The sequence below is a fragment of the Lagenorhynchus albirostris genome, chromosome 15 (assembly GCF_949774975.1).
Source record: "Lagenorhynchus albirostris chromosome 15, mLagAlb1.1, whole genome shotgun sequence".
NCBI lineage: Eukaryota > Metazoa > Chordata > Mammalia > Artiodactyla > Delphinidae > Lagenorhynchus > Lagenorhynchus albirostris.
This window is the reverse complement of record NC_083109.1, coordinates 53,470,521-53,498,077: the sequence shown is the minus strand read 5'-3', so window position 1 is coordinate 53,498,077 and position 27,557 is coordinate 53,470,521. Positions and strand designations below refer to the sequence as shown.

Here is a 27,557-nt window from a genome sequence, read left to right as displayed (position 1 = left end):
GAACAGTGTCCTCCCCAAAGTTCATGTCCATCCAGAACCTCAGAATGTGACCTTATTTGGAAACAGGGTCTTTGCTGATGTGATTACTTAAGGATCTCAAGATGAAATCATGCTGGATCAGTATGGGCCCTAAATCCAGTGACCCGGAGTCTTTAAAAGATGAGGAGAGGACACAGAGAGATACCGAGAGGGGAGGCTGTGTGAAGACAGACGCAGAGATTGGGGTGACGTGGCCACAAGCCAAGGAACACCTGAGGCCACCAGAAGCTGGAAGAGGCAGGAAGGATCTCCCTCAGAGCCTTCGGAGGGAGCACCGTCTTGCTGACACTTTGATTTTGGACTTCTAGCCTCCAGAACAATGAGAGGATAAACTGCTATTGCTTTAAGCCACCCAGTTTGTGGTAATCTGCTAAGGCAGTCCCAGGACACTAATGCAGTCAGTATTCATGCAGCCAAAAAGTAATGGTGGGCTGACCCAGCCCCTGGGAGAAACATCTTGTCTCCAGCCCAAACGTCTATTCCAGCTCTGCCTTCGCGGCTGGGTTATCACCTCAAAGGCATCTCCAGATGCCCAAAAGAGCCAAAAGGAAAAATAATAAGATGATAAGATGAAAAGGGGCATTCAACGTGCATTCGACAGTGACCCAAGTGTACACTCCATGTTATGTAGGTAAAGAGACGCACCTATGTCCTGGTAGTGCCAGCCCCCTGCATAGAACTCCTCCAGGAGGGCAGGGGGTCGCCAGGTCTGAAGGAGGAGGTCCACCTGGTGCTGCTTTCGCCAGCTCAAGGACTGGCACAGCATCTCACGGGCCCTGTCCAGGTGGAAGTCTCGAGCCCGCAGGAACCTAAGGATGTGCTCGTCTTTGGGGATCTGAGAAGAGAAGGAGGAGAAAGCCTTTAGCGTGGAATTCCCTAAGCCTGGCGGTGAAACTGGAAAATGAGTCTCCTGTCTTATCTGACAAACACGTTAAACTCAACCACGAAGCAGCCAAGGGTGGACTGCAGTGAATGTCTGAGTTTGGGCTTCCTAACTTCCCCTCCTGTGCTGGCGGTGACATCTCTTTTCTCTTGGGGAACTGCTTTTCCTGCCCCCTTCCCAACACCAACGGTGGTTTTAGTTAGCGTTGCCAATCACAGGACCCCACTCCTACGGCCTCCGGTGGACAAAATCCATGCCAGGCCAATCAGAGCATTTAGACAATTTTAAATCTGAAGAAAGGGGCATGAATCCCTTTTTCTACCAAGGCAAAGGGGAGACTCAAAGCTGTAAGCAGGGCTTCCCTGGTGGCACAGTGGTTGAGAGTCCGCCTGCCGATGCAGGGGACACGGGTTCGTGCCCCGGTCCGGGAAGATCCCACATGCCGTGGAGCGGCTGGGCCCGTGAGCCATGGCCGCTGAGCCTGCGCGTCCGGAGCCTGTGCTCCGCAACAGGAGAGGCCACAACAGTGAGAGGCCTGCGTACCGCAAAAAAAAAAAAAAGCTGTAAGCAGCCACAGATCCAAGCTCAACAAGGAAGCATGTCTGAGGGGATGAAGCAGACATAAACGGATACAAGAACCAAGCGGTCTCGACAGCATTTAAGTCCTGGTTTCATGGGACTTCCCTGGTGGTCAAGTGGCTAAGACTCCGCACTCCCAATGCAGGGGGCCCGGGTTCGATCCCTAGTCCGGGAAATAGATCCCACATACCAAGGATCCCGCGTGCCACAACTAACAAGATCCTGCATGCTGCAGCCAAATACATAAATAAATATTAAAAAAAAAGAAAGTCCTGGTTCGGGACATCCCTGAGACAGGCTGCGTGGTCAGCTGAATGGTGTCCCACCAAGACCATGTCCACCCAGAACCTCGGAGTGTGACTTTATTTGGAGATAGGCTCTTTGTAGAAGTAATTAGTTAAGATGAGGTCGTACTCTATTAGGGGGTGCCCTACTCCAATGTCTGCTGTCCTTATTATAAGAAGGAAATTCGGATACAGACACAGAATGTAAAAAGGGGAGAAGGCCACGTGAAGACAAAGGCAGAGACTGGAAGTGACGCATCTACACACCAAGGACTGCTGGCAGCCATCAGAAGCCAGGAGAGAGGCATGGAACGGATTCCCCCAACCACCCAGCCTCCAGAAGGAACCAACCCTGTTGACACGTTGATTTCAGACATCTGGCCTTCAGAACTGTGAGAATAACTTTCTGTTGCTTTGAGACACACAGTCTGTGGTATTTTGTTTCAGCAGCCCCAGAAAACTAACACACCCCACTTAACAGTTCGTTACATGAGCCAATTAAACCCCTACCCCCGCTTTTTTTCTCTAGTTGATTCAAGCTGTATTCCTAACACATATAACCCAGACTCTAACTAACATGCAGAGGTGACAAGCTAAAGCCCACCACTCTCCTTCCTTCCCTCAGGCAAGTATCAACAGTCAAGGGAAAGCCAGCCCCCATAAAAAGTGCACTTTCCTGAGTGCTGTGCTGAGCCAGACATGGAGTGGATTGTCCCTTGTAATTCACTCCGGGGGCAGGGGGTGTGCTCACATTGTACCCATTTTACAGATGAGGAAACAGGCAAACAGGTTACATCCCAGCCCAACACTAAAGTAACTCCCTTGTCTGCCCACCGGTGGAGGGAGGGGAGGAAGGGCAAGCAACTCACGACTAGGCTGGAAGCTCTTATTCAACAGAGCTGAAGGTCAGGCCCGTGATTGAGACCTACAGGCATGGTGGACACTCATGAGTGGGGCTTAGAGTCTAAAGGCAAAGCCCAGGTGCAGTCAAAAATCAACCCTCACAAATCATTAAATCTCTTAGAAAAGAACAGTATGCAAGGTTTTGTGAACACAGTGACTGTGTGGTGACTGTGCTATGACTGTGCTCCCCAGGGGACATTGGCGATGTCTAGAGCCACTTTTGGTTGTAACAGCTGGGGAAGAAGAGCTCCTGACCTCTCATGGGTGGGGTCCAGGGACACTGCCCGATGCCCTATGGTGCACAGGACGGCCCCCCATAAAGAACTGTCCGTCCTCAAATGTCAACTATGCCAAGGATGGGAAACCATGCTATCAGTGCTACGTACAGAATGCATGAGACAAGATATAACAAGAGAAGGCCAAATAGAAGTGTCCAGCATTGCTAATTACACAGACTTACTTACCTGGCCCTTCCTCCCCCCATGCCTGAGGCTGAGTCGCTACAGCCCCAGCCCTGACCCACCTTGCCTTTGTGGGTCTCCTGCAACCAATGCCGCAGCTGGATCAGGCAGCTCTCCTGCATGGGTGTGAGATGGCCCAGGCACCTCTCAATGTAGTCTGCATCCAGCTTGTCCCCTGGAGGAGAAAAGGGGGTTCAGGACAGCAGGAGATGCTGCATGGTCTACCCTTTCTGAAACCCTTGCCTTACTGGCTACCTTGAATCCTAAACGTAGTTCCAAGCGCACGGTGACCCTTTCACCAGTTAGCCACTGGTCTTCAGATCTTCTAGTGTTCCCAACCCATTTCCAAGGTGATTCTAAAAACTCATGCTGGGGCAAGCCTGGATCTCACTGTGCTGAGTGATGTGTCCCTTTGACCCTCAGAAATCAAGATAATTCCTACCCTCTGGGAATGTAAGTTGATATAGCCACTATGGAAAACAGTATGGAGGTTCCTCAGGAAACTAAAAATAGAGTTACCATGTGATCCAGCAATCCCACTCCTGGGCATATACCCAGTCAAAACTGTAATTCAAAAAGATACATGCACCCCTATGTTCACAGCAGCACTATTCACAATAGCCAAGACATGGAAACAACCTAAATGTCCATCAATAGATGGTTGGATAAAGAAGATGTGGTATATATATACAATGGAATATTACTCAGCCGTAAAAAAGAACAAAATAATGCCATTTGCAGCAGCATGGATGCAGCTAGAGATTATCTTACTAAGTGAAGTGAGTCAGAAAGAGAAAGAAAAATACCATATGATATCACTTATATGTGGAATCTAAAATATGACCCAAATGAACCTATCTACAAAACAGAAACAGACTCACAGACATAGAGAAAAGACTTGTGGTTGCCAGGGGGAGGGGGAAAGGAAGAGGGATAGACTGGGAATTTGGGGTTGGTAGATGCAAACTATTACATTTAGAATGGATAAACAACAAGGTCCTACTGTACAGCACAGGGAAATATATCCAGCCTCCTAGGATAAACCATAATGGAAAAGAATATTAAAAAAAGAATACATATGTGTATAACTGAAGCCAGGGAGCCAGGATCCCTCAGCAGCTTGGCAGTGTGATGATTGCAGTGTGACTCTTTCCTACTCCTGTGCTGTATTGAAATGATGGGGACTGGGCTGTGTTGCAAATAAATCATTTTTTGTTGTTAAAAAAAAATCATTGTAAATCAACTATACTCCAATTAACAAAAAAATTCCCACCCTCTGGAGCTGCCCCACCCTCTGAAGATTACTGACAACATGAGCTCATGTCTACTGACATGCATCATCTGAGCCAGCTCCCAATAGCCCTGGGAGGCGAGTGTCACTATCGTTCCCACTTTAGAGAAGACAAAACTGAGGCCAAGAGAGGTTCCATAACTCAAACAGGTAAATGCCTGTGGTGTGCCCAGCATAAAGGAGGCAGCGGATAAGTACCAGTCCTTTTTGCCTTCCCACCTCCCAGCCCCATTGTGGGGTTCGAGGTTTTGGGTAGACAAAGCCCTGACCCCAAAATACAGCCTGGGAGCTGCATGGATCATGCCCACTGTTCAATCCTGTCTCGCACAATTGGGCTGTTTGAGGTCAGCATGTGCCGGCATTTAGAGGCGGGACTCGGAGCTGAGGTCTTGTTGCCCACTCTGAACTGCTGTGGTGGCGGATGCTGGCATGGTGAGGCATCTCAGCATCTTAGCATCTCAGCCCTGGGTGCAGATGGTCCACAAAGAGCAGCCTTCATGGGCATAGACTGTTCTTTGTGTGCAGAGGGCACAATAAGAAAACAAACAGAATGTCTACACATCCAGCAGCAGGACCCAGCGTTTCCCTCCAAAACAAAAAAAGCCCAGGGCTGGTGGTCATGGCAACTGCACCAGTAGCCACCTGGGTAAACAGAGTCAGGAGGAATGCTGTGGAGGGACCACCCAGCCCCTGCAACACCTCAGAGTGGTCAGAAGCAGAGATGCTGAAGACAGGGAGGGGGCAAGGAGGGGATGAGGGAGGAAACACGAGGGAGGCAGTAGACGCCAGCTTCCTTCCGGCCTCCAGGCAGATGTGAGGCCCCTTTCTCCTTCTGAGCACAAAGGCTCAGTGACACAGAGCAGGGTGGAAGGGGCATGGTCCTGCCTCCCTCCAGCCATCCTGAGTACTGGCTCTGCTGGTGGACAGCACAGACAGAAAGGGAAGGGAAGGCCTAGTGCAAAATAGGGAGGGCACAGGGCACGACACACAGAGTGTGCGCACAGAAAAGGGCAGAAGTGCAGTAAAAAAAAAAAAAAAAATTTAATATCTTAAAAGCACACGCACAACAGCAGCCATCTAGTGCACACAGTTGGTGAAGAATAAATATTTGTTGAACAAATGAATTTTGTTCTCCCTAAACACAGCCCCAGATGTATTTTTGTGGCATATCTCTGTGTCAGGCAAGCGCTTATACTTCAGTGGCCCCAAAGAGAAAACAGTCATTGTGGGCATTAATGCACATGGTTAAAACTGGATTCATGGGGCATGTGCAATTGTGTGTCCTAGGTTTTTTCCTTTAACACTATATTGTGAACATTTTCCATGTCGATGAGAGTCTGAAATATGACAAAGGGCTAATTGCCTTAATATGCAAAGAGCTCTTACAAGGCAATAAGAAATTGATGGAAAAACAGGAGAATGGACATAGGACAAGAACAGGAATTCACAGAAAAAAAAAAAGAAAGAAAGAAAGAAAAGAAAAAACCAAACATGAAAAAATAAAACGACCTCACTCATAAAGAAATAAATGGCCACTAATCTACCATTGGTCGCTCTTTGCCCTTCAGAAGTTTAAAACATTTACTAATAGTCTCGAGGTAGCTGGGGTAAAGTCCGGAATAGATGCAGCTACATATTTTTGGTGGGAACATTAACTACTATACCTCTTTGCAGGCCTAATTGATAAATCTACCAAAATTTTAGTTGCATATAACATTTGACTCAGCAAATCAACTCAAAATTATATGCTATATATATATGCTCATGAAAATATTTTTTAAAACCTTAAGTAAAAGAGGTACCACATTATTTGCATTTTAAAAAAGAATGGAAACAATACATGTCCATCAATAGGAGACTAGCTAAAAAAAACCTAAAATAATAAATAATCAATCTTTATTAATAAATAAATAATGGTGCAGCCACACCACAAAATACTGCAAAGTGCCAATACACATGCACTGATACAAAAAGCTGTTCAAGCAACATTAGTAAGTGAAAAAAAAGCAAAATACCGAATGGAATGTATATATGCTCTCATTTGTTCAGTGTAGGTTACACATGTGTGTATGAGTGTATACACGTGTGTGTGCGTATTATGTACGTATATATGCCTAGATAATTTCAGGAAAAACTGTAGTTGCCTCCAGTGAGAGGAAAGGAGTCTTACTTCCTACTTCACATCTTCTGAGCAGTTTCAATTTTTTTCTACCACGATCATGCATTACTCATTTAATATAGAATATTAATAAAACAGAGGAAACGGCAGCCCTGAGGTACCAGATCAATCAATTCCTGATCTAGAAATAAGTCAGTTCTGCCTCTTGGGCTCGAGCACAGAGAAGGCAAAGCAGCCAGGAGAGGGAGGAAGCTGAGTCCCAACACCAAGGGGACCCTTGGTAACTCTCCCCACCCCCACCTCCTCCCCCCAAGAGTGAGCAAACACGCTGCAGACCCCAGAACAGAATTGGCTGGCTGGCTGAGACCTACCATCAGTACTGACCATCTCGGGAGCAGGGCCCTGGGCGCTACCAGGCCCGCAGACCTCCAGGGAGCCAGGATCCCTCAGCCCAGCCTGGGAGTGGGTGTCCTCCTCTGGGACCGGGGCAGGTGTCCACCGGGGAATGTGAGAGGTGCCCTGGGAGATGAGCTCGTTCAGGTAATGCTCGATCACCTCCTTCCCCTGGAGGTCAGAGAGACACATCAGTACCTCGGAGTTCAGCCTGGGAGTCGCCCCCTCTTGGCTCCGGCCCCAGCCAGCCTGACATGTGGCTACTGAGCAGCTGAAATTCAGCCAGTCCAAAGGGACATGTGCTGGGAGTGTTAAATACACACCGGATTTCCAAGACATAGTACCAAACGAGGAATGTAAAATAGCGCACAAATAAGTTTTATATTGATAACACGTGGATAAAATATATTATTAAAATGAAGTTCACCTGTTTCACTACACTAACAGGCCTCCACTCAGTGATGGGTCTGAGATCTTTAAACCAAGCAGTGCACAATGTCCCTCTGTCCAGAGAGTTTACTGCCCAAGCCTAGGAGCTTTAGGACAATGACTATGGTGCCCCCATTATGGACCGGGTGCTTTCCATCCATTATCTCATGTGATATGACTTTGATTAGAATACCCATTCTACGGATGAGGAGACCGAGGCTGAGGAAGGTTAAGGGTCTTGGGGTGGCAGATCGGGATCCGCAGGCTCTGAGGTCTGTGCACCTTCCTCTGCAGGACCTATGGAACCCGTCTCTTACCCTCTTGACGTTGGCTGTGTACTGCTTCATGGCGATCTTCTCCAAGGCACTTTCAAAGCCAAAGAAGGACCGGATGTCGAGCGAGGCAGACTGCTCAAAGCATGTCCAGTCTTCATTCTCAGGGTGGACCTGAAAGCCAGGCAGGGGCAGTGACATGGTCTCAGTGTGGGAGACGCCGTGCCCTCCCCAGGGGGCTCTCTTGGAGACCTGGACCAGCTAGAGCATGCAGTGGACAGCACATCACAGCCTGGCAACACCCAAGGGCAGCAGCAGTACCAAAGGGCCCTGCCCAGAACAATGCAAGGTCTAAAGCCTTAGAGAACAGAGAGCCCTCTCAGGAGGGACCAAAAGAAAGTGAGACCAATGTTCCCGTCCCTTAAAAACTGTACATACGTAGTAATATATTTAAATAACATATTTAATATACCATTATAAATAAATTATACATAAATACTATATTTTATATTTAAAAAATATGTATTTATATATCATATCTTTATTATAAATAAATATGCATATATATGTAAGCAAAGACAAATTTCATGGACAGAGCTACTGTGCAGACCCAGCCTTAGTGCCTCTCAAACTTCCGTGGGCAGAAGCATTAGCAGGGCATCTGTTAAATATGCAGATGCCTGGGCTGAACAGGTCCAAGGTAGGGCCTTAGAATCTGTATTTACAAGCAGCCTTGGTGATACTGCTCACCAGCTGTTGGCAGAACTCACTCTAAGAAACACTACACTAAAAGTGACATAAAAAACTACCACCAACACCTCCCCAGAGGTAAACATCCTGGACTCAGTTTCCAGGAGGCTCCAACAGGAGCTGAAAATGTGGAAGGAAAAAGCGGTGAGAATTTACTGGATGCCTGCTGTATACGAGGCACCACACAAAGTGTCTAGGGACCAGACAGGTGAATGAGGCAAGGTCTCCCAAACAGGAGGCTGGGCAAAGACACATCAAAAACACCCAGGGGACTTCCCTGGCGGTCCAGTGGTTAGAACTCCATGCTTCCACTGCGGGGGGCGCAGGTTTGATCCCTGTTCAGGGAACTAAGATCCCGCAAGCCATGCGGCACAACCAATTAAAAAAAAAAAAAAAAAACCTGTAATGGGCCACATTTTTTACCCTGGAGTTACCACCTTGAGCTAACCATCTGGGATGTAGCATCAGCTAAGGGGCTTTACCTACATTACCTCATTTGCTTCTCCCAGTGCCCAGTGAGGCGGGTTCTGCTGCTGTCCCCATTTTACAGATATGGAAGGGTGGCCCGGGGAGGGGAAGCAATTGCCCAGTGTCACTCAGCAAGAAAGTGGCAGAGCTGGGTTCATCCCAGCAAATGCCTCCAAACTCCTCACTGCAGCCCCGAGGCCAGCAGTACTCGGCCCCTGCAGCCCCCATTCTCAGACCTCCCTCATCCACCTCAGGGTCTTCACACATGCTGTTTCCTCCTCCAGAACTCTCTTCCCAGCCCTCTCATCCTTCCGATCTCAGCTTCAGCGGCATGTCCTCCGAGAGGCCTGGAGGACACTGTTACCTAAGACACTGTCACCTCCTCTTATTTTCTGTAACTCTGGATCCCTTCTTAGTACTGTGACAAAGTTGTAAGTATATATTGATTTTTTTTTCTCATCTGTGTCTCCCACTGGAATGGAAGTCCCGTGAAGGCAATGGTCAGGCAGATTGGTCCACTGCTGGGTGCCCAGGACTTGTCAGGTTGCCTGGCATATAGTAGGCGCTCAATCAGTATGTACTGGAGAATAATAATTATCATTAATTACATTAAAAGTTAACATGAACTCTACTCATTACTCTGTAATGGCCTATATGGGAAAGAGTCTAAAAAAAAAAAGAGTGGATATATGTATAACGGATTCACTTTGCTGTACACCTGAAACTAACACAACATTGTAAATCAACTCCAATAAAAAATTTTATAAAAAGTTAAACACGTGGGCTTCCCTAGTGACGCAGTGGTTGAGAGTCCGCCTGCCGATGCAGGGGACACAGGTTTGTGCCCCGGTCCGGGAAGATCCCACATGCTGCAGAGCGGCTGGGCCCGTGAGCCATGGCCGCTGAGCCTGCGCGTCCGGAGCCTGTGCTCCACAACGGGAGAGGCCACAACAGTGAGAGGCCCAAATACCGCAAAAAAAAAAAAAGTTAACACGTATACAGGACTTAGTATGTGCCAGGCACTGCTCTAAGGGGTTCAGATATTTTACTTCATTTAATCCTCACCACAACCTATGTGGTAGGTACAATCATTAACCCCATCTTACAGGTGAAGAAACTGAGGCACAGTTTCATTAAGGGGGTGGGGAGGCAGGGTCTTGTATTTAGCCAATAAAATACAAGATGCCCAGTCACACTTGAATTTCAGATAAACACGAATAATATTTTAGTAAGTATGTCCCAAGCAGTTTTTGAGACTGCTTAAGCTAATACATATATATCGGGGCTTCCAGCCCGCTGCTCACCGTGTAGCTGCAGTTCTCCTTGACCACCACGCGGCTGGCGAAGGTCTCGTTGTGCGCTTCAATGAGGAGAGTCCTCTCCTTCCAGTTCAAGATGTTTCTTTGCACGAAGACCACGTGCTCGACGCCTGCAATCTGCAGGGACAGGGCAGCAGGGACGTGCGTGCTGGACGTGAGGTGGCGGCTGGGGGCGCGAACCCAGAGTGTTGGCGCCTGTCACCCTCGGACCCCGGGACCCCCAGTCCCCTGCCCCGCACCTGCCCACCAGCCAGAGCCCGGATCCCCGACTTTTCCCCCTTCCCCCGACTTCCCGGACCCCGGGACTCCCTCTTGTCTCTGGTCCTCCTACAGTCTCAGCCCAGCCTCCCGGCCCTCGTCTCTCCTGGACACGGGAGGCCCCCAGCCCAGAACGCCCTCCGGGTACCAATACACACTCACTCCAACGCCTGAACCCACACCCTGGTCCCAGGTTCCCCGCCCGCCATCCCCTACCACCCGTCCGGTCCCCTCCTCCGCGGGGTCCCTGGTTCTCCAGGACCCCCTCCGCGCCCACCTTCCGCAACAGCCGCGGGGCTTCCACCCGCAGGCGGCAGCTCCGCTCCACCAAGTGCACCGCCCCATCAGCGCTGCGGGACTCGCGTAGGACCTCGCTGCCCAGGAAGACCGGGATCTGCGGGCAGGTGGGGAAGCGCTTCTCATAGGCCTGGGGACAGAGGGGCGGGGGTGAGCGCCAAGGGGGCTGGGGGCAGCCAGAGCACAACCTTTCTCCCTCCAGCCCTCACTGGGCTGTTGTCTCAATTCCAAGAGGGGGTACCCAGAGAAGAGAAGAGAGTCCTGGCCTGTGCAAAGAGCAGTGACCACTGCCTGTATTACCAAGACCACCGTCTTAACATCTATTATAGAGCAGTGACACAGGAGTGCCTGAGCTATGACTTGGCAAATCACGTTTTGACTCTACGTTTGAGTTTTTGCCCTGGGAAGGTAGAGTGGGCTAGCTTGGGGCATTTTATTTATTTATGTTTGTCTTTTATTTTTTATTTTATATTGGAGTATAGTTGATTAACAAAGCTGTGTTAGTTTCAGGTGTACAGCAAAGTGGTTCAGTTATACATATACATGTATCTATTCTTTTTCAAATTCTTTTCCCATTTAGGTTATCACAGAATATTGAGCAGAGTTCCCTGTGCTATACCGTAGGTCCTTGTTGGTTATCTATTTTAAATATGGCTTGGAGCATTTTAAAAGAAGATATCTTTTAGAAAAAAGCAATCGACAAAACCAACACCCCTTCATGATTAAAACAATAAAAAACAACACTCAACAAACTCGGAATAGAAGGGAGCTTCCTCAGCCTGACAAAGGGCACCTACAAAAACCCCAGCTAACATCATACTCAATGGTGAAAGACTGACACTTTCCCCCTACGATCAGGAACTAGGCAGGGATGTCTGCTCTGGCTGCTTCCATGCAACATTGTCCTGGAGGTTCTAGCCAGGGCAGTTAGGCAAGTAAAAGAAAGAAAAAGCATCCAGATTGGAGGATGAGAGCTCAATTCCAGAAGAGCCAGGGTCAGAGCCGCCGGGGGGCATACCAGCATCCGTGGCTGACTGTATTCAAGCAGGGTTTGCTCCAAGAGCCTGTCACAGCCACGTGTCCCAGAAGCAAGGATCAAAGTGAGCTCCAAAAATAGTGCCGGCATCTGAGGACACACACCTCCTTCCCTTCCCTCCTGGCTCCTGGCAGGGAGGCGGGACCACCCAGCTCAGAAGGGCAGAGGCGCAGGAGGGACAAGGAAGAGATGCTTGGTGCTCTTGGTGTCACTCAAGGTCCCGCGAGGCCAGCCCAGCACATCGTCCGCCAGGGTCAGGAGGACAGGGCTGCCTCCATGTGTAGAGGCTGGTTGCTTTGTACAAACACCCCAGGGTTAGAATAACTCTCCTCAGGGGAGAATGCACAATGGCACTCCTGGGGGTCTAGCCTCAGGGCTGGCAAGGGAGGCCCCCTGAGAACTGTGTCTCCCCTACACATCTCAGGCCACCTTGAGCCCTCTTTCAGAGGAAGGCATTTCTCCACTGAGGAAGGAGCTGCATAGCAAAGTAAGCAGAGCTTGGGGTGGGGTCAGGCGCCTGGCATGAAGCCCAGCTCCACCTCCAGGAGAAGCAAGTCCCTTCTTTTCTCTTAGCCATTTCATCATCTGGAAAATGGGTATATACCAGGTTGAGTATCTCAGGCAGAGCCTGGAACATAGTAGGCACCCAGGGTTTTTATTTTCCAGGCAACAGGACTCAAATGGTGGCACAGTGCACATTTGCAAGAACTGCAAACAACACCCTCCCAGCCTCTTCTGAGCAGAGGGAGAGCCAGAGGAGCTGGGCTCTGCCCCACCTCCGTGATGGGCAGAGGGATGCTGACCTTTTTTTGAAAGTTTATGGAGGGAAAAGGGTGCATGTGTCAGAACTGGTCAGGCTCAGTTTGAGTTCCTGCTACCTTCTCACTGCATGACCTTAGGCAAGTCGCTTGCCCTCTCTGAGCCTCCATCTCAACATCTATAAAATGGGCTGGTGGTAAGGATGTCACTAGACCACGTCTCAGAGCAGTTGGCACACAGTGAGGCCTCGACTCTGCTCCTCCAGCTGTGTGCCTTCTTCCATTTAATCCTCTGAATGGTGCCCTCATTTGACAAATGAGGAAACTGGAGCCCAGAGACACTAAGTAACTTATCCAATGTCACACAGTGCAATATGGTGAACGGATTTAAATCCCAAGCCAGCCCAGCCCCTGCTCCCTCAGGAACCCCTTGCTCAGCAGCTTGGAAACAGCCCAGACATTTTCCCCCGGGGCCATGTGGTCTTGATTTCTCTACCCTCAGTCCTTCAACTCCTGCCAAGCAGTGGCCACACTGCCCCTGAGCATCTCCAATTCCTCTGTTCTGCAGTCTCTCTCCTGCTCCCCAAATGGAATGACATACTCAGAACAGGCCTAGATGCCCGGAACAAATCCCACTCTTACTCTTACACTCCTTACTCTGTTCCACCATCCCACCTCCCACTGCAGCCTCCTTTTCTCTGCTCCAGCCTTGCTGTTTTTGGAACATGCTGTCATAGGTTGAATTGTGTGTCATCCACCCCTAACAAAATTCATAGGTTGAAATCCTAACCCCCCCCAGTACCTCAAGATGTGACCTTATTTGGAAATAGGTTTGTTGTGGATGTAATTAATTAAGATGAAGTCGTATTGGAGTAGGGGGGAGGCCCCTAATCCAATAGGACTGGCATCCTTTTAAAACAGGGAAATTTGGACACAAACACACAGACAGAGAGAATGCCATGTGAAGATGAAGGCACAGGTTGGGGTGAAGCCAAGGAACACCAAAGATTTCCAGCCACACCAGAAGCTAGGGGAGAGGCATGGAACAGATTCTCCCTCGCAGCCCTCAATAGGAACCAGCTCTGCCGACACCTTGATCTCAGGCTTCCAGCCTCCAGGACTATGAGGTAAAAAATGTCTGCTATTTAAGCCACCCAGTTTGTGGTACTTTGTTATGTCAGCCACAGGAAACAAATATACCCACCAAGCTTGTTCCTGCCACAGGGCCTTTGCACTTGCTGCTCCCTCTTCTTGGAACACTAATCAATCCACCTGACATCCAAGGGGGAGAGAGGTTTGAGTCACAGGGGCTTCCAGAGGGTAGGAGACCTGGATTGAAGGCTCAAGAGATGTTCTGGCTTCAGGGACTCATCTGTGCCAGCCCCCCTTCCTGGGACCTCCTCCCCTACCTTCATCCCTGCAACGCTGCCTCCTGTACTGTTCTCTGTCCTGTTCATTTTCTTGGCAGCACTTATGGCACCTTCTAACCATATACGTGCTTGCACATGGCATACCCAAGGCCTGGGCTATGTTTTTTTTTTTTGCGGCACTGAACTCAGACATGTGCCCATCTCAGTTCTTGGGCTAACTAGGGCTAACAAGGAAAAGCCGACGGGCAAGGAAAGAAAGAATGCAAACTTGCCAATGGCCCAAAAAGCCCCAAGAAAGGGGTCCAGGGAGAGAAATGACAGGCCGTTAGTGCAGTGCACACAGCCAACCGAACTTCACCAACTTCCTGTTGTTACAAACCTCTTGTTGGAAGAATCCCGTCTGGCACCCCCAGATAACGGCGGAGCTGATCAGCAGCAGACGGGCTCTTGGACACAGCTTTCCCTGACTGTGTGAGGGAAGGCACTGCTGTTTCAACAATGGTGCCACCCCAAGCACTGTGGGGACCCCAGAGCCCAGGCTCCATCTGGAAGGCAGGGGGCCCCAAAATAAGGAGTCTACCCCAGTGCTAATTCTCCAGGGTCAGAGGCTGTCAGCCAGAGATTCCCTGGGGTTGTGAGGGCTGGTGTTGGACACCGTTGTTATGGTGACATTTACAGAGGGCTGACTGCACCATTTTGTCCTCATGACATCCCGTTGGGATGGAAACTAGTATTTCCCCATTTTACAGATGAGCAAGTTGAGGCTCGAGAAGGCAGAGTGACTTGCCTCTGGCATCACAGGGCCAGTAAGTGGTGGGGTTGGATCGCAGGCCCATCTGACCCAGCCCCCAACCCCGAACCTCCCAGTCCTGCCTCTCAGTGGACATTGGCTACATCACAAATGTCAGTGTTTTGGAAATCCTGAATCCTGCTGGCCCAAAACCCTCAGATCAGGGGCCCTTTGCCTTTGGCAGGTGACAGGGTCTTACAGGATCAGGTAGTTCACAGGACCCTCCCTGTGTTGGAAACCAGCTCACACAGATAGTTTTATCCCTACTTGAGAGCCTCAGACGCTGACTGCTATCCCCACAAATGAGGCCTGAGCTTCTCCCAGCTGGACAAACACATGCTGTGGCCTCCTCGGGGACACAGGGTAGCAGAAGGATTTGGTTTCAGCCCTTCCGCCAAGTGATTGGAGAGGGACACCCACGCATGCCAGCTCAGAAAGGGAGCTGGTCCAAGGCCCAGAACCTGCCCAGGCAGGGACAGGGCTGGGGCAGGCAGAGGCCAGTGGAAACTTCTATTGAAAGTCTCCTACGAGCTGCCCATCCTGCAAAAATCCACATCAACACACTAACCATGTGGAAAGGGGAGCCTAGATTCCTAGCCAGACTTGCCCATTTCCAGGCTGGGTAACCTTGAGCACAGTACTTCCTGTTTCTCCCCGAGAACACGATTAGTCTATAACATGATTACTCTATAAAGGGAAGTAATCATGAAACCTCCCAATGAGTGCTCAGTTGTGCCTCTTTCCTTCTTTCCCGTGTCACAACTGCTGAAGTAAAAAGTCATCAGCCCTGAATCCCTAGTGCTTAGCAAAATACCTAGCATGCAGTCGACACTCAATAGACAGTACATGATAAAGGAGTGAAGGACAGTGTAGCTTAGCCATGAAGGTTGTGGACTCTGGGGCTTGGGTTCGAATCTCTACTCTGCTTACTACCAGCTCTGTAGCCTTGAACAAGTCATCAAGCTCTCAGTTCCCTCCTTCCTTCATTTGTTAAAAGGAGAATGAGAAAAGTAGCTCCCTTACTGAGCCATCAGGGGAATAAAGGAACCTGTTTTGGTTAAGTGCTGAGAACAGTGCCTGGCACATGGTTCGTTCTACATAAGCATTTGTTCAATAAATTTAAATTTTAAAAAAGAGTGAGATTCTATAAAGTACAGAAAAGCTATTTCTGCTAATCACTTGACAGCTGCTCCCTCCTCCCCTCCCCTCCCTCCTTCCTTCCTGCTCTTCCTCATGCAAATTCAAAGGAAGCTGGAATGCTGCTTACCCCAAACCTTCCGCCAAAAGTGGGAAAAGAATATCCAAACCACACCAACATATTCTAGTCCAACACTTCACCTTCTCTTTCCGTGCTGCAGGCTGGATTTGGCACTGACAACCGTGACCATTGCACAAAGTGTACCCTCCCTGTCACACTCCTCAGGGGACTTTCTTGTCCACCCCCAGCTTCCCCCGCAAGCCTGGGAGACCCCAGAACAGACGTATCAATCCTCTCAGCTCCCCCAACTGTTTTTTTAAATTGCGATATAATTCTCATACCATAAAATGCACTCTTAAAAAGTGTACAGTTCAGGGACTTTCTTGGTGGTCCAGTGGGTAAGACTCTGCGCTCCCAATGCAGAGGGCCCAGGTTCCATCCTGGTCCGGGAACTAGATCCCACACACTGCACCTGCACCTAAGAGACCGCATGCCACAACTAAAGATTCCACATGCCGCAACAAAGATCCTGCGTGCCTCAACTAAGACCTGGCGCAGCCAAAATTAATTAATTAATTAATTAAAAAAATAAAAATAAAAATGTACAGTTCAGTGGATTTTAGAACATTCACAAAGTTTTGCAACCATCACCACTCTCTAATACCAAAACGTCTCATCACCCCACAGAAACCCCACACCCATCACAGTCACTGCCCTTTCCCCCCACCCCAGCCCTAGGCATCCACTAATCCACTTTCTGTCTCTATGGATTTGCCTTTTCTGGACGTTTCATGCAAATGGAATCATACAATACGTGGCCTTTTGTGTCTGGCTTCTTTCACTGAGCATTATGTTTCTGAGGTTCATCCGTGTTGTAGTCCGTGTCGGTGCTTTATTCCTTTTCACGGCTGAATAATATTTCATTGTGTGGATCCCCCAGCTCTTGGCAGAGTTGCTCAGAGTTGCTGAAGGAGCCATCAGACACCCGATGGCAGTAGTGACATCCCCGCTGATGAAGGCAAGCAGACATGGGTGAACCAGGGCAACATCACTGGAACATTTTGAAACGACTGCTGTATACAATCTATAGAAACAGGTGTACCCAGATGGCCCTGGAGCTGAGAAACCTGCTGCTATTCTAGCCAAAGGCAGCTCAGGAGACAAAACGATGGAGACAAAAGAGTCAGAAGGACCCAGGGGGCAAGGGATATGATGAAATGGCAGAGACAACGCAACGCATGGGGTTTAGACACTGCCTCTGCCACCTGCCAGTGGGGTGACCTCAACTTAGCTTCTCTGAGACTCAGTTTCCTCAGAAAGAAAAGGATGATGATGATGACAATGATACCGACTCTGTAAGGGTTGTTGAAAAGATTAAAGGGAGATAAGGTGTGTGAGGCATTTAGCACAGTGCCAGTCACCACATAGATTTCTTTTTTTTAATGGACAAGGGTAAACCAACAGGTTCTTGAATTGATATTTGTACACCCATGTTCACAGCAGCATTATTCACAGTAGCCAAAAAAGTGGAAACCACCCAAATATCCATTGACAAATGAATGGAAAAACAAAATACGGTCCAGCCATGTAGCGGAATATTATGCAGCCATAAAAAGGAATGACATACTGACACACGCTACAACGTGGATGAACCTCGAAAACATAATACTCAGTGAAAGAAGCCAGACACAAAAGGACAAATACTGTATGATTCCACTTATATGAGGTCCCTAGAGTCGTCAAATTCATCGAGACAGAAAGTAGAATGGTGGTTGCCAGGGACTGGGGGAGGGAGAGAACAGGGAGTTACTGTTTAATGGGGACAGAGTTTCAGTACGGGAGGATGAAAAAGTTGTGGTGATGGATGGCGGTGATGGTTGCACAACAATGTGAATGCACTTAATGCCACTGAACTGTACCCCTAAAAATGGTTAATTTTGCGTTATGTATATTTTACCACAGTTTTTTAAGAGGGTAAGCCATCTTCTGGATGGTTTATAGCCCTACCAGATTGTGATTTGGAGTAGGGTACCATGTCTGTGTTTATTTGTTTATAGTCAATGCCTCTGTCTCTAGGTCTGTTTCCTTCCCCACTGGATTCCCCAGCGGCCTCGTAGCACACCTGGGACACCATAGACACCCAGCCAATATTTGCTGAAGGAGGGAAGGAAGGAAGGAAGGAAGGAAGAGGAAGGAAGCCAGCCTCCCTTTGCCTGGCTGGGACCTGGTGTCCTCCTCGTGAGGTCATGCCAGGGGAACGTCTGGCCTCTCTGGCCCTGCGGGAATGTGTAGCCCCTCTGCTGGGCCAGGGCACTGCACAAAAGCCTGCTGTGGCTTCTTACCCACTCGTGGGGAGCGGAGTGGGGAACAATTCTCCTGTGAACATGCTCTGCACCCACGGACTTCCGGGATCAGCTGGTACCCCTGATGGTTCAGGGAGAGGCAGGGCGGCAGTGAGGCCAACCCAGAGTGTCTTGACACTTAGTGCTATGTCTGGATCATGATGGGAGGGAAATGCTATTTTATTTTTATTTTTTTATAAATTTATTTATTTATGGCTGCATTGGGTAGAGAAAGTGGCGAGCAGGGGCTACTCTTCATTGCGGTGCACGGGCTTCTCATTGCGGTGGCTTCTCTTGTTGCAGGAGCACGTGCTCTAGGTGCGTGGACATCAGTAGTGTGGCACGTGGGCTCAGTAGTTGTGGCTCGCAGGCTCAGTAGTTGTGGCACACGGGCTTAGTTGCTCCGAGGCATGTGGGATCTCCCCAGACCAGGGCGCGATCCCCTGTCCCCTGCATTGGCAGGCAGATTCTTAACCACTGCGCCACCAGGGAAGTCCCGAAATGCTATTTTAGGTTTTCTAAGTGTCTCCGAAATGCACCCAACCTTGGTCAACTCTGCTTCCCCAAGCTCTCCCCACCTCTGGGATGGAAATGTCCCCTCCAATCCACTTTCCACACCTTCCCAAGCGCCCAAAGTCCTTGAAGAAATGAACTGACCCCACCAGCCACTTTCTAAATCACAGGGGCCCAACTAAGCCACATTCATTTCTTCAAAGAAACAAGTTCTGCCCCAATTACAAATCCTGCTACATGACATTGCCTGGACTCTCTCTCTCTCTCTCTCTCTCTCTCTCTCTCACACACACACACACACACACACACACACACACACACAGCAAGCTCTATGAGGGCACGAAGGGATCATGTCAGGAGAACCAGGTCAAGACAGAACGAGAACAAGACAGACCAGGTCTCCCCCTTTCTGAAGCTTAATGTAATGAAAAAGACCCATATAAACAAATAAACAAGCAAATTCCATATAAACAAGTAGGCAAGCAAATTAACAGAATAATGATGCATTTCAAGAAGTGCTAAGAATCACCTAGTCTGTAGCTCCTGCAACCTGGCACGGTGTTTGGCACACAGTGGAAACTCAATAAGTATTGGTGGAATGCATACGTGCAAGAATTAACGCATGCATAAACTAATGAATGAGGGCCTAAAGTTGATTTCAGGGCCCCCTGAAATCAGATTACTTTGCTGGGCAGTGGATCACCTCCGTTCTCCCAGCCCAGATCAGAGCCCGTCAGGGCCCTGTAAGAAATCCAGGGTGGAAAATGTTGCTTCCCTTAATCTGTTAGCAACGGGATCAGATGACAGGCTCCAGGGAACTAATTTAAACTCATTTAAATAAGGCCCCAGCTGCTTTATTAAAACTACATCCATAACAACGATTCCAACTTTAACTGCCTGCCGTTGGTCTGGGCTGCAAGGATTTACCTTCAGAGGCTGCTCCTTATTAATAACCCATTTGCTAAATTACAAGCTGTTTATCAATACAAAGTCCAGGTCTTTAAATATTTTAACACTTAATTGCTACCAACAGCCCTCACCTCTATAACCTTTCCTCCGGATGAACAGCCAGCCTATTGCTTAGGAAATTATCACGCCGTCTTCCTTCTTTAGGTTTGCAGAATCTGAGATGACCACAAAACCACAGAGCTTTGAGCCCCACAGGGACCCCTGGGCAGGGGACGGACAAGAGGTAGCCGGGTTACTTCTGAAGCCACGTCAGCCACTGGCACATAGATGTTCACTGAACATCAGAGACAGAATCCAGGATGTCTGGCTGTGAGCTCAGGCTATGGGGTCAGATTCCCTAAATTCGAATCTCTGCCATTTAGTAATGATGCCATTGACTGAGAGTTATGGGCTGAATCGTGTCCCCCCGAAAAGCTATGTTGGATAACTAACCCTGGGTACATCAGAATGTGGCCTCATTTAGAAATACGGTCTTTATACAGGTAATCAAGTTAAAATGAGGTCATTAGGATGTTCTTACAAATCCAAGATGACTGCTGTCCTTGTAAAAAGGGGAAATTTAGGGAATTCCCTGGCGGTCCAGAGGTTAGGACTTTGCACTCTCACTGCTCAGGGCCCAGGTTCAGTCCTTGGTCGGGGAACTAGGCTCCCGCTAGCTGCGCGGCGTGGCCAAAAACAAAAAAAAGAAGAAATTTGAACATAGAAGTGCACACACACAGGGAACATACCACGTGAAAGTTGGAGTTATGCCACCACAAGCCAAGGAGCTCCAGAAGCCAGGAGAGAAGCCTGGAGCAGATCCTTCCCAAGCGCCTTTAGAGGGAACACGACCCAGGTAACACCTGGATCTTGGACTTCTGGCCTCGAGGACTGGGAGGCAATACATTTCCGTTGTTCTAAGCCACCCAGTTGTGATGCTTTGTTACGCGGCCTTAGCAAACAAATACGCTGACACAGGGACAGTCTCCTTAACCGCTCTAAGCCTCAGTTTCCTCTTCTGCTGCAGCTGAGGCTGCTGTTAAAGTACTTGCCTCTGAGCTGGCCTGAGGGGGTGGGCACACAGGGTGTTCGTTAAACCTTTCTGGACTGTTGTGATCAGCTGCCCTCCAAGAAGCCAGGGACTGTAGGTTTTGGCTCTGCTCTCCTTTGCAGGGTTCTGATGGGGTGTGGACATTCCAGACACAAACCTGATGGTAACTGCCCCATGGGACGGCTTACTCGGCCCAGAGGCCACCCCAATAACTTCAGATCCTCAGCCCTGAGAAACAGCAGAGCTCATGGTTGGAGATGTAAACTCTGGAGCCAAACTGCCTGCAGTTAAGTCCACACCTGCCATGTGTTCGCTGTGCGGCCTTGGATAATCCATTCATCCTTTCTGTGCCTCAGTCTCCTCAACTGTAAAATGGGGTTACCCAACGAACCTAGCTCATGGGGTAGTTCTGAGAAGCACATGAGTTAATATTTGAATGGACTCAAAACTAGTAGGTGCTGTGTACATGTTTGTTAAATAAAATTTAAAATAGAATCTGCCTAAATATTCTAAATAACAACCACCATTCACAGCAGGGGTTTCTTTGGAAGGAATAGGTCCACACAAAAACTTGTGCATCCGTGTTCACAGCAGTGTTATTCATAATAGCCCCAAATTTGAAACAATCTAAATGTCCATAGGCTTGTGAATGGATAAACAAATGTGGTCTATCCACATAACGTGAATATTACTCAGCCACAAAAAGGGTTGAAATACTGATAGATTCTACAACCTGGATGAACCTTGAAAATATTGTGCTAAGTGAGAGAAGTCAGTCACAAAAGGCCACATAGTGTATGATTTCATTTATATGAAATGCCCAAAATAGGCAAAACCATAGACAGAGGGTAGATTGGTGGTTGTCAAGGGCCAGGCCCGACGGGGAAGTTTAGGAGATAATGATTAAAGGGTATGGGCTTTCTTTCTGGGGTGATGAAAATGTTCTAAAACTGACAGTGGTGATGGTTGCACAACTCTATGAATATACTAAAGACGCTTGATTTGGACCCTTTTTTTTAATCATCTCTATTGGAGTATAATTGCTTCACAATGGTTTGTCAGTTTCTGCCCTACAACAAAATGAATCAGTTACACATATATACATATGTTCCCATATCTCCTCCCTCCCGCGTCTCCCTCCCTCCCACCCTCCCTATCCCACCCCTCCAGGCGGTCACAAAGCACCGAGCTGATCTCCCTGTGCTATGCGGCTGCTTGATTTGGACGCTTTAAATGGGTGAATTGTATGGTAGGTGAGTTATAGCTCTTAAAAGCTGTTAAAACAATAAATGATAATAATACACTTAAGGGATATTTCATGAGCATTAAACAACATGCCAGGCTCTGTCCGGGTACACATGTCCCTTCACTTAATCCTCACTTCAGCTCTCTGAGGAGCAGAGGCCTTTATTATCTCCATTTCACAGGTAAGAAACTGGAGCAGGGACCCAGCTAGAGGATCCGGCTCGTAACCTCCACCCATTCAGGAGAAGAGCCCAGATGAGCTGGAAATCATTCACAACAGGCTGTAGGCTGACCAGAGAGTGGCCTTCAGGGCTCAAGTAACCACAGTCCACAGTCCAAAACATGGTCTTTGTGTTCTACATACTGGGATCTCCACAAAGACCCCCCACCTTCGGGGACCCCACATTCAAAGGGACAAGGGATTCTCTCCAACCCTGATAGGCAGCTGCCTCCATTGTCTTAATTGTATTCCTCTGCTTACCAAGATAATACAAGCTCATTGTTTTGAATCCAATAATACAGAATACTATCAAGAAAGGAGAAAGCAAAGGTCCCTAGAATTCCATCCTTCAGAAACAGAATTCACGTCAAGGAATTTGGCCCAAGGAGAGAGATACCCACTCAGTGGGTTAGTTACATTTTTGAAATGAAAGAGAGAAATCTTTTTTTTTTTAATTTTAAGCTGGATCTAGAAAGGTTGCCTTAGTACTATTTTATAACCAATTCCACAAACCCAGTTTCAGTGGTTTGTGAACTTCAGTGGTTTGGTGGATTTCTGAAGAAGTGAAGGGGTACTTTGATTCTCAAGTCAGTTTTGTTAAACAGAAAAACCAAAAGCCAGCTTGTCTGGTCACTCGGATGTGGTCAAAATAGCTGAGTTCATCCGAAACTTCCCTGGCATCTGACCCAAACTGAGGGCAAGTGTTTAGCTGAGAAACAAAGACCGACATTAAGTGCAGAAAAACCCTTTTGTGCCCGCACAGCGAGCAAGTTATGTTGAGTTATGCAGCTATTCTGGGGACAATGATGTTTTGTAAACAGTCGGCAAAGTGGCTTTGTCGCCAATGTTGGGGCAGTTTGGGGCCCTTTCACCAACAAGGACTGTATGGAGATAAGGCGACATAGTATTTGAAAAATACAAATGACAAATTAGTACAATACAGATAATAAATATCTGAAAACTTTTGTTTCCTGTTGTACCCACAAGCATTTATCCATCAACCCCTAGAGACTGTTAACAGCTAGGGGAGTAAACTGAGTCAATTATGGAACTCAAAGCTGACAAAATACACTTCACATATTCCAACAGTCCTATTAATACAATCTTAAGTGCTAAGTCTTAAGTCTTAGCAGGCATTTTTATTTTAAAATGCAATGATTGTAAATATTTTTTTGAGAATCCTAAACATACTACATTAAATTTACATTTATTAAGCCCATGCAATAATAAAAATTTGCTAGTTTTCCATTCTAGTCGTTTGTCTCAGCTTCTTGGCTTCATGGCTTTCTGGGCCATAGGTTATCCCAGAAAAGTGGGGACAGTGTCTCTCTTCTATTGAGTGAATGAATGAATGAATGAATGAGTCCTAGGGTCAGAATATGTGAGCTGTCTGGAGCCTTAGACAGAGGATGATTATTTATATTTAGCTGCCATTTATTGTCCACTAAGTATAGACCAGGCCCTGTGCTGGCCACCTCCCCTCCCCCACCCCCCACCACACATGCGCTACAATCACCTTCAATCCTAGTTACAACCTTATGAGGTGCATATAACCAGGCCTATTTCACAAAGGAAGAAATGGGGGCTCAGAGAAATTCAGTGACTTTCTAAATACACACAGCCAGAGCACAGCCAGGCAACGGCAGGGACGCAGCACCTCTGACTGCACATCCCTAAGTCTCTGGGGTGTCCCACCCCCATTACAAATGAAGGAAAGTCACACAGACAACAACACAATAACAGTAACAATAACAGTAATAGCATTTGGTCTGTGCCAGACCTTGTACTGGGAGCTTTACATGTGTTGACTCAATTAATCCACAACAGACCCCCAGATTTGGAAACCATGTAATCCTCATTTTAGAGACGGAAAGTGCAGGCTCAGAGAGGTTAAGTAACTTGCCCAAGGTCACCCAGCTTGTCAGTACAAGCCCAGGCCTGCTCCTGCTTCTTTCCTGACCTGGACCCATCTACACATTACAGCACGACATGTATGGATTACTGCAATGATGCTTTTTCATCTTTTATGTGACATACGTAGGTAGATTCATAGAATAGGTTAGGGGAGGACACACACACAGAGCTGTCAACTGATATCAAAGTCCTTGGAAAGAAGGCTGGGATTAAGCAACCAAGGGTGGGATGAGGACAATGTGGGTGGATTCTGGTGTTTCTTACACTTTCAGTACAATCACTTAAAACACCATATGGTGTAATAACAGGGACAGCTGCATTTAGTGAGCACCTACTGTGTGCCAGGCACTGAGCCAGAGGCACCGGGCACTATTTCATTCACTCCTCACCACAACCCCATAGCACTGCCTCTGTTTTACTGGGGAGGAAAGCTCTGAGAGGCAGAGTGATTGGCACCAAGAAGGAAACCCACGTCTGCCTGTCCCCAGCACCTGCCCCACGGTGCACAGACCACTGATCCAGGAGGGCCTGGGAGACAATTCTATGTTGCATAGTTAGACAACTGCTCTCAGACCCTTCCTGCCCACACGTGCCCACTCTCCCCCTGGTCTCAGCTTCCTTGAAGGGGAGGGGAGGGGGTGTGTGAGCAGAGGGAGGACATGGGGGGTGTTGTGGCCCTGGAATTACCCCCTTGTCCCCGTGCAGGTCCAAGCCCGGCTCTACCTCTTCCTGGCCACAGAACTTAAGGCCATTCCTTCACCTGTCTGAGCTTTGGTTTAATGGAGGTAAAATGAGAATAATAAGAGCTTCTGGGAATTAAACAAAACAACGTATGTAAACTTAGCAAACCCTCAGTGAATGGCTGCTGTCATCATCCTCATTAGAATATGTACCATTATTATTATTATTATTATTACTATCAGTACACAAAACGACAGCCAGCAAACAACTCAGCCCTTGCTATCCTTGTTTTCTGACAAAGGAGATCAACATGCAAACAGATAAGCTTCAGTAAGGAAAAGAAAGAAAGACCTTGTGTTTGGGTCAGCGGGCAAGGGTTCTAGAAGTTGTGGGGAAAGGTGGGATGGCCTGGTTAGAAGCTGGACCCACAAGGTTAGTGGAGTAGCTCATTAATTCCTTCTGATCTGGGGATCCAAGGGTCTCCGTCTCCCTCCCATCATAGCTGACCTCTTGTTTCCCTCCAACTGTTACACAAGGGGCCCCAGGGTCAGAGGTCACTCACCGCCATGACCAGCTCAAATGGGTACTTGTAGACGCAGACAGGAGACTGGTACTTCTGCACCATGTTCTCGCAGGACCACCAGCGGAAGCCAGCCAGGCAGGAATGGGCACAGAGCCTGGGTGAGGGTATCTGGTGAGGGAGCAGCTCCCTCCACGGGAAGCAGGAACCCTGCCCACTGCTCCCCCAGCAAGGGGCAGGCCCATCCCTCTGGCCCCATCCACACATCTCCCCTGCCCTCAAAGCAAAGGGGCCGATGTGATTCCCAAATTACTTTGGGCCATGCCCCAAACACTTGCCCTGTCCATTACTCAATGCCCCAGACCACACTCACTCCTCAGGAGCAATCAGTACCCCCAAACGTTCCTCCATCCTCATGCTGAGGGCCCCCGGAAAACCCCATAAAGCCACCCACCTGGAAGCACACACATTCGCAATTCTTACACTCCCACAATTCATTCACCCACTGCACCCCACAGCTTACCATGGGCGTCCCGACCCTGCAGTCCCCCCAAGAATCATTGCACCTGCCCTCCCATTTTCCTCCAAGACACCCTAACACACGCACACAGTCTTCACCAAATTTCACACGCACTGTCTCTGCCACACACGCGCACACATGCACGACTCCCCTCCCACACGAGACCGCCCTTGCATACGCACTCAACTTTGCACACACGCCCAGCTCCCTGGAGCACGCACCTACTCAACTCCATGCTCGCACACAGCATCCCCTCTAGGATGCGCATAGAGGTTCACACACACGCACACACACTGATGCATGCGCCCACACGCATGCACGCACAGGTCCCCCGAAGCCCCGCTCACCCTAGCCCTCGGAGTCTCCGAGACGCAGCCCCGCGGCAGCACGGAGCTGAGCCCGCCCGGATCCCCCGCGGCCGCCTGGCCCAGAGCGCAGCACCTGGGGCGGGGCGCAACCGCGATCGCTGGACCCTGCAGTCCGGGCCGGCGATCGCCGAGCGTGGGGCGTCCTGACCAGCACACCCTGCGTCCGGGCCGGTCAGGGAGGGGCCTGCGGGAGGGGGGAGCGCTCCAGGACCCAGGACAGCGGAGGTCCCGGCCTGGCCTGGCCCCGCCCCCGCCCTCCCTCTCCGCTCAGCCCCGGCCCCGCCCAGATTTACCCCCCGGACAGGCCCCGCCCCAGACTGGCCCCACCCCAGCCTTAGCCCCTCCCTTCATTTTTATGCATCCTTCTTTGACCACGCCCCCACCCCGGCCCTTTCTCCAGACTGGCCACTCCTCATGCAGGCCAAGCTTCCATAGGGTCCCGCCCCTAAAGCACGCAGCCTCAGGGGTGGCTCAGCCCCAGGAAGACCCCGCCCCAAGGCTCCAACCCCAGTCTAGCTCTGCTCCCAGGCGAACCCTTGCCCCACCCAGCCCCGCTGGCCCTAGTACAGTTCACGTTTGGCCCCTTCCCTAACTCGGGTCAACCCCCTCCTCCTGGGCTCTGAATCTGCTCCCTCCACTGGCTACGCCCCAGAGCCCTTCTGGCCCTGCCCTAAGACGCCAACGTGCATCTTTCATTCACATGCTTGCTTTTACAGAGCTCCTGCTAAGTGTCAGGCCTTTCTAGGCGCTGGAGAGTCATCAGTGAACACAACAGGTAAAAAATCCTTGCCCTCGTAGAGTTTACATTTCAGTGGGGGAGACAGACATTAAATAAATAAGGCAAATGTATAGTACTATGTGAGATGGGGGGAAATACCAAGGTGAAAAAATAACCAGGGAAGGGATTCAAGAAGCGAGCGGAGTGAGGGTACAATTTAAAACAGGGTGGACTGGGGCTTCCCCGGGAGGGTGACGATTTCCCATCCTTCTCACTTTAGCTCACAAGTAAACCCTCCCGACCCTCCCAGGATCCCGGGGACCCAGCCTTCCTTCCACAGCCCTCCCTTCCTTCTCCCCATCTGTTTGTCCTGGAGGAGCCAAGAAGCTGGCTCTGGACAGCCTTGTCATCCGTGTATTCATTCACTTGACATTTACTAAGCACCTACTATGTGCCAGCACTGTGTGACTTCACCCATTTGCAAGAGGGAGTCAGACAAGCTGCCTGCCCTTGCGTGGCCCACAGTTCTGGGCAGGGAGAGTGTGTACAGGGAGACAGACAGCGCTCTGTTTAGCAAATATATGGTTGCAGCTTGTGATAAAGAGCCCGTTTGCTTCCTT

At 49.1% G+C, this 27,557-nt stretch overlaps 1 protein-coding gene across 1 annotated transcript in view; it reads right to left on the bottom strand.

Moving 5' to 3' along the window:
- Nucleotides 1-26,433, bottom strand: part of SEC14L5 (SEC14 like lipid binding 5) — a 42,645-nt gene extending 16,212 nt beyond the window's left edge. Inside the window, exons 1-8 of the mRNA XM_060124065.1 lie at nt 26,199-26,433; nt 25,374-25,488; nt 10,726-10,875; nt 10,176-10,307; nt 7,699-7,827; nt 6,931-7,123; nt 3,212-3,324; nt 685-874 (exon numbers count right to left, since the gene is read on the bottom strand). Coding sequence (XP_059980048.1) covers nt 685-874; nt 3,212-3,324; nt 6,931-7,123; nt 7,699-7,827; nt 10,176-10,307; nt 10,726-10,875; nt 25,374-25,436 — 970 coding nt within the window. The 5' untranslated portion in view covers nt 25,437-25,488; nt 26,199-26,433. The remainder of the gene's footprint in view (nt 1-684; nt 875-3,211; nt 3,325-6,930; nt 7,124-7,698; nt 7,828-10,175; nt 10,308-10,725; nt 10,876-25,373; nt 25,489-26,198) is intronic.
- Between the last annotated feature and the right edge of the window lie 1,124 nt (nt 26,434-27,557).